We start from the raw sequence: 8,023 nt of genomic DNA, 5'->3' as shown, positions 1-8,023 counted from the left end.
ATGATCCAAAAATAATGACATTTTTTTATTAAATATGCTCAAAATACATTTAAAAACATTTAAAATTCGCACAGAGTAATCGAATGATAGCAAGAAGTGCTAATAGAACCGACTAACAGGTGGAGACTACACACCTAGCATACAGCCTAATAGGAGATGTAAACATCATATCTTAGTTATAGGGATCACAATGGTTACAGTACATAGATAATAAGTAGGGATAGACCGATATCGTTTTTTTAGGGCCGATACCGATTATTGGTGGAGGTTAGGGCCGATAGCCGATAACTTATACTGATATTCCGGTATAAGTTATCGGCTATTTATCCCCCCTCGACTCCGCTGCAGGTCATTGATTTAAAGCGGGCGCTTTAAATCAATGCACTGCAGTGGCTTTTGCGGTGCCATAGCCCGCCACCGCCACCACCACCTGCTTCTCTCCCCTACCTGTCAGTGTGGTCCGGGCCATCCATTCTTCCTTCCTGTAGTGTCCGGGGGCGTTCCGGGTGAACCGGTCCGGGCTGTCCTTCTTCTCCGGGGGTCCTCTTCTCCACTCCGGGCAGGCTCTGGCCTAGTACGCTGCATAGACGCCGCTGCGCAGTGACGCCCGTGCGCAGCGACGCACCTGACGTCACGGCGTAGCGGCGTCTATGCAGCGTACTAGGCCGGAGCCTGCCCGGAGTGGAGAAGAGGACCCCCGGAGAAGGACAGCCCGGACCGGTTCACCCTACACCCGGAATGCCGCCGGACACTACAGGAAGGAAGGATGGATGGCCTGGACCACCCCCATTACAAAATTTTATTTTTTTATTGACTCGGAGGGTGAGGGAGGGGCCCGACCGGAATAGCGGTATGGGCAAAAATCCATACCAGTATACCGCCCAGCACTACGGTGGGGGGTGCGTCGCAGTGTGCCGGGGGGGAGGTCGCGGTGCGGGGGGTCGGGGGGGATTTGGCGTTCGCGGTGCGGGCGGTGCATTATCGGCTTATTGCTGATACCGATAATGCCCAAAATCGTGATTATTGGCCGATAATATCGGCCATACCGATAATCGGTCGATCCCTAATAATAAGTAAAGTGGCAAAGTGCATGGGACATACAAACCGCATAGGTCTAAAAAGGCTACAAATGTAGGTAAGTATGCATCATCGAATCAGAGACATCTTTACCACAATGGAGAGCAATGAACATGCGAGCCTCCACCACCCAACGTTTCGCTCAAGGCTTAATCTGGGGCGTGGTCATGGAAAGATTAACCCTCCCTGATAAATGGTTCATTGACCAATGATGAACACCTAATTATTTAGTTCATGCCCAATACATCTCATGTGCCCACACCATGTGACAGGATGAAAGTCCTCTTATATTGATATCTGATAGGCAAAGAGTCTTCCGATCCGGTCAGCAGCATGGAACCACCCACCGTGATGCGCACAGCACGTCACACGTGGGAAGGGGGGGGGGGGGAAGGAGCCGAGCGGCCGTGAGGGCACAGGCACGGAGCACCAGACCCATCCCATCACTGATGCAGTGCCACATAGTAATCACCAATCATTATCATCCATGGAAATCATCCAATCACATTTTACTGTTACCTGAGATCTCAGATTTCCATTCTCCATATTATTATATTTTTATAATTTATTATTTCATCTATCAGTCTCCAGTGTGACTTCTCTCATGTCTAGAAAGTTGTGATTTACTTCTAAAACATTTCCCACATTCTGAACATGAATATGGCTTCTCTCCTGTATGAATTCTCACATGTTTTGAAAGATATGCTTTACTTATAAAACATCTGCCACATTCTGAACATAAATATGGCTTCACTCCTGTGTGACTTCTCTCATGTATATCCAGGTGTGTTTTTTGTGTAAAGAATTTTCCACATTCTGAACATGAATAAGGCTTCTCTCCTGTGTGACTTCTCTCATGTACAAGAAAACCTGATTTATATTTATAGCATTTCCCACATTCCAAGCATGAATATGGCTTCTCTCCTGTATGAACTCTCTCATGTGTAATAAGCTCTGATGGGCATTTACAGGATTTCCCACATTCTGAACACACATAAAGCTTTCTTGTGTGACTTTTTCTGTGTATAACAAGAGATGATCTTTTTGTAAAATATTTCCCACATTCCTCACAATATAAACCTTTCCCATGTTCCTGATCTGTCCTTGTGGTAACAATGTGTGGTTGGTCAGGAGAAGGTTCCTCATGATCAGGTAGATTATTATAGGATAGATCTGGATGGACATTAGGGGTAAGGAGGTCTTCTCCTGAGGAGCGCTCCATCATATCTTCATCTTCTCCTTTATCATTCAGGGATAACATGAAGTTTCCCTCAGAATTCTTACTGGGATTTTCTGTTGGGATAAAAATGGATTATGGGAAATGTATAAAATATTATTAGGTTGGAAACACACATGAAGTTTTGCTGCAGTTTTTGATGGTCACCTGACCCCAGAAGAGAATACAGAGGAGAGGAGATGATCCCCCTTTATAGTTTCCTTCTTTTTGGGGTCACTCCGGGCACTGACACTGACTGATTTTTCTTCTTCTGGGTAGGGTCACACGTAACTGATCCGCAGCGTATTTTACGCTGCAAATCCGCCGGTGACCCAACCCATATTGTGGCTCTTGCTGCTGCCAAAAACAAACCCGTGTACTCAGACATCGCGGCTACATTGAGATGTCTGAGTGCACTCCAGTGTGGCTGCTCGGAGTGGCGGGGCGAGGGGGGCTGGGTTTGTTTTCGGCAGCAGCAAGAGCCACAATATGGGTTGGGTCACCGGCGGATTTGCAGCATAAAATACGCTGCAAATCAGTTACATGTGACCCTACGCTATAACAGCATTTAGAAATATGTGCCTCCCCCCAAGATCATAGGAAACAATAGACTGGAAGGGACCCTACTGACTTCTTTTCTGGGCTGAGAACTAGAGATAGATGTAATTAGATGTCTCCCCTCCCCAAATCATTACACCTCCTACACTACAGGACTGTTCACACCTGACAGGAAGGGATCAGCCATTCATGCTGCTTGTGCCCTATTATACCCTTCACCCGCCCCATCAGCACAGGGTCACAGAGATCTGGATCAATCTGATCAAGTGATGTTTATCCATTTATTATTATCCGTTATTATATACCTGGGGTAACACCTCCAGGAATTATTATCACATACCTGGGGTAACACCTCCTGGAATTATTATCACATACCTGGGGTAACACCTCCTGGAATTATTACATACCTGGGATAACACCTCCTGGAATTATTACATACCTGGGATAACACCTCCTGAATTTTTACATACCTGGGGTAACACCTCCTGGAATTATTACATACCTAGGGTAACACCTCCTGGAATTTCCTCCTTCGCTTCCCCCATACACGGGTGATGGTCCCTCATCCTCTCTTCTTCATCCTCCACTTTATTATTAGTCAGATCTCCCCCCTGATGTGACATATAGAACAATTCACTACAATACAGCAGACAGGAGGAGCAACAGAGACCCCCAAAATCTATCCCCACATCTATGACTGCAGGACCCCCCTATAGAGATATAGGATCAGCCTCATCTACCTGATGCTTCTCTGGGACATTTCCCTCTGGACAGTCCTGAGAATACAGAGGGCGGGGACACCTCTCGGGTGGATTTCTATCAATGACTCCATCTGTAGGGAACACACAGTGATGAATAGATTATTCCATGTGATGATCAGATGATGGGTGTAGTAGTATCTAGGAGACCCTCCACCAATAAAAGTCTCCCCCTCCTTACACTGCTGATCGGCCCTGAAATCCGTCTCCACTTCTGCTTCATCTTTAACCTCAACCTTAATACACATCAGATCTTCACCCTAAAAAGAGCAACAACAAAAAAAAAACAAGTAAAAAAAAACATAAAAGTAAAAGGAGCTTCTGAATTTCAGCATGGGAGGGTCACACGGCACCATAGTTCCCAGTATACATGCCCCCCCCCTTCTTATTTCCTTCTTTCTCCTTTATCTCCACAGGTTGTTTTCCTCAGTTATTCTGCCCGGTAACAGCTGTTCTGCTGAGAGATGGATTCCTGCTTCTGATTGGAGGATCAGATTTTGCCCGGTAACCATGATCTTCTGCCCAACGATGCTCCAGCCCAACAACAGCATTCTGATTGGCTGGAGGCCCATTGGCGGGAAAAGTATTTCCCTTATATACTGGGCTGTGGTGTCTCCAGCTCAGTCACCTGTGGGAAGATTAGAAGAAGCCCCGCCCTCCCCATTTACTTCACTTTCCTTTCCATCACAATGAGGGGAAAGTTATCAAATGCTATAGACGTTTTTTGCTTGGTTTTTTTTTGCAGAAAAAAAGTCTCATGTGTGGTCCATGCTTTTTACTGCACCGCGGAATTATGAGAAATCACTTCTAAAAAGTTGCACAAAAAGTCGCCACTGCATGCTGGGAGTTGTAGTTTTGCAACAGCTGGAGAGTCATAGGTTGGGGATCGCTGCTCTAACATGTTGTATATCTCTCACTATATTGTACACAACTACAACTCCCAGCTCCCCTTGAGTTTTAATAAATGTTAATAAGCCGCTACCCTAAAATACATAAATAAATAGGTTACCATCTTGTCCAATTTTAAAAATAAAAATGTATACATTTTTTATATATAAATATATTTAGAATCACCATGGGCGAAAATGTCCAAACTATTTAAGTAAAATGTTACTGATCCTGCGCAGTGAACGACATAAACATAACAAAAATAACATAGTACAAAATTGCAGATTTTCTGGTCACATCATCTCCCGAAATCATAACAAAAAATATGACCAATCGTCACATATGTGATACTGCTAAAAACTACAAAACATGGCGCAAAAAATCAGCCCCATGTATGGAAAAATAAGAAAGTAATAGTGGTCAGCAGAGGGTCAACAATACAGTAACACAGCAATTATCACAGACACTTCCAAAATTGCCTGTGCTGAGGTGATTTCCCCTCGCTGTATATTGTACAGACAGATTTATCATACGTTCTGCGCCATGTCATGAATCTGACGCACGTCAGCACTTTCACAGCTAAGAATTATTGACTGTAAAACACGTCCCCCACAGACAACAATGGTAAATCCCCCCAATGTTTTTTAGAAGGGGTAAGAGACCCAAGAAGTGATTGGGGGGGGTGGACATGTTTATTAGTTATATGTTATTGTGGTTCTAATATTTTATTACTACGACTCTGGTTTGAGGATTTGGTATTTTGATCATAGTTATTTATTTATTCTTGCATGAGCAGAGGCGGGGCAACGGGCAGGAGATCGTGGGGGTCCCTACCAAGATCAAACGGAGTTCCCCTTTAATTAGGGTGGGGACTATGGTGCCAGGATCACGGGTTCAATCACTTTATAGTCACATTTTGGAGACTTAAACACCATCTACCTGATGCTTCTCTGGGACATTTCCCTCTGGACAGTTCTGGGAATACAGAGGACGGGGACACCTCTCGGGTGGATTTCTATCAAATAATCCATCTGTAGGGAACACACAGGGAATGAATACATCAGTGCTGGATAGATTTCTATATGACTAGCTGGTGAGAGTGATATCTATATATATATATATATATATATATATATATATATCTATATGTCTCTTCTTACCTTGTGATGTGAGGGGCCGGTGATCCTCCATCATGACTATGTCCTGGTACAGATCCTTGTGTCCTTCTACATACTCCCACTCCTCCATGGAGAAATAGACCGCCACATCCTGACCCCTTATAGGAACCTGACACACAATGATCCCGTCATCACCAGACCCCTCCATTACTGTATAATGTCCCAGCAGTGTCACCTCTCTAATCATCACCAGACCCCCTCCATTACTGTATAATGTCCGAGCAGTGTCACCTCTCTAATCATCACCAGACCCCTCCATTACTGTATAATGTCCCAGCAGTGTCACCTCTCCAGTCATCACCAGACCCCTCCATTACTGTATAATGTCCCAGCAGTGTCACCTCTCCAGTCATCACCAGACCCCTCCATTACTGTATAATGTCCCAGCAGTGTCACCTCTCCAGTCATCACCAGACCCCTCCATTACTGTATAATGTCCCAGCAGTGTCACCTCTCCAGTCATCACCAGACCCCTCCATTACTGTATAATGTCCCAGCAGGGTCACCTCTCCAATCATCACCAGACCCCTCCATTACTGTATTAATATCCCAGCAGTGTCACCTCTCCAGTCATCACCAGACCCCTCCATTACTGTATAATGTCCCAGCAGTGTCACCTCTCCAGTCATCACCAGACCCCTCCATTACTGTATAATGTCCCAGCAGTGTCACCTCTCCAGTCATCACCAGACCCCTCCATTACTGTATAATGTCCCAGCAGTGTCACCTCTCCAGTCATCACCAGACCCCTCTATTACTGTATAATGTCCCAGCAGTGTCACCTCTCCAGTCATCACCAGACCCCTCCATTACTGTATAATGTCCCAGCAGTGTCACCTCTCCAGTCATCACCAGACCCCTCCATTACTGTATAATGTCCCAGCAGGGTCACCTCTCCAATCATCACCAGACCCCTCCATTACTGTATAATATCCCAGCAGTGTCACCTCTCCAGTCATCACCAGACCCCTCCATTACTGTATAATGTCCCAGCAGTGTCACCTCTCCAGTCATCACCAGACCCCTCCATTACTGTATAATGTCCCAGCAGTGTCACCTCTCCAGTCATCACCAGACCCCTCCATTACTGTATAATGTCCCAGCAGTGTCACCTCTCCATTCATCACCAGACCCCTCCACTACTGTATAATGTCCCAGCAGTGTCACCTCTCCATTCATCACCAGACCCCTCCATTACTGTATAATGTCCCAGCAGGGTCACCTCTCCAGTCAGCAGCTCAGTGATCCTGTGGATGAGTTCCAGGATCTTCTCCTCATGTATCAGTGAGTGAGGTGGAGGCTCTGTATTAGGGCCCCGGGTCCTGCTCCGTCCTTCTGACTCATGGAGATGGCTGCTGGGGGCCACACACTCCCCCCATGTCTTCTTCACTATGGTGTAATCCTGTGTATGGAGAGAGACAATGAGGAGACTGACCCCAGTATTCCTCCCTCACTACAAAGAGGAGATTGTGCCCCCTGTATAGAGCTCTAGTGAGCACATCTGGAATACTGGGGTCAGTTCTGGAGACCTCACCTACAAAGAGACATCCAGAACATAGAGAGGGGCCAAAGATGGGAACAACTATGGTGGAAATGTAGATGGGGGGGGACAACAATGGTGGAAATGTAGACGGGGACAACAATGGTGGAAATGTAGATGTGGACAACAATGGTGGAAATGTAGATGGGGACAACAATGGTGGAAATGTAGATGGGGACAACAATGGTGGAAATGTAGATGGGTCACCTCACCTCTCCGGTCAGCAGGTGGAGGATCTCCAAGGTGAAGTGTAATATTCTCTTAGTCATCTCATTCCTGTCCTTCTCCATCCTTGGGGGATCATTCAGGAGAAGAGGAGACAACTGGGTCAGCTGGAGGGGATAGTCCTGAAGAAGAGGAGGAGCCTGAATCACAGAACCAACGACACAATGTAACAAACCTCCTCCTCTTGTAATCTCCTTACTACTGTGGTGACACACTGTAACAAACCTCCTCATGTTATCTCCTTACTACTGGGGTGACACACTGTAACAAACCTTCTCATGTAATCTCATTATTACTGGGGTGACACACTGTAACAAACCTCCTCCTCATGTAATCTCCTTACTATTGGGTGACACACTGTAATACACTTCCTCCTCATGTAATCTCTGTACTACTGGGGTGACACACTGTAACAAACCTCCTCCTTATGTAATCTCCTTACTACTGGGGTGACACACTGTAACAAACCTCCTCCTCATGTAATCTCCTTACTACTGGGGTGAAACACTGTAACAAACCTCCTCCTCATGTAATATCCTTACTACTGGGGTGACACACTGTAACAAACCTCCTCCCCATGAAA

The 8,023-nt window shown here is 45.8% G+C and overlaps 1 protein-coding gene across 1 annotated transcript in view; it reads right to left on the bottom strand.

The window, feature by feature from the left end:
* Window positions 1–722: 722 nt before the first annotated feature.
* LOC130333998 (uncharacterized) overlaps window positions 723–8,023 on the bottom strand; it is a 70,578-nt gene continuing 63,277 nt past the window's right edge. Inside the window, 7 exon segments of the mRNA XM_056553857.1 lie at window positions 723–2,370; window positions 3,354–3,462; window positions 3,592–3,683; window positions 3,791–3,869; window positions 5,437–5,528; window positions 5,658–5,784; window positions 6,898–7,010. Coding sequence (XP_056409832.1) covers window positions 1,658–2,370; window positions 3,354–3,462; window positions 3,592–3,683; window positions 3,791–3,869; window positions 5,437–5,528; window positions 5,658–5,784; window positions 6,898–7,010 — 1,325 coding nt within the window. The 3' untranslated portion in view covers window positions 723–1,657.

Source organism: Hyla sarda, unplaced genomic scaffold (assembly GCF_029499605.1).
Source record: "Hyla sarda isolate aHylSar1 unplaced genomic scaffold, aHylSar1.hap1 scaffold_422, whole genome shotgun sequence".
In the NCBI taxonomy this organism is placed as follows: Eukaryota; Metazoa; Chordata; class Amphibia; order Anura; family Hylidae; genus Hyla; species Hyla sarda.
This window is presented reverse-complemented; position numbering and strand designations above follow the sequence as displayed.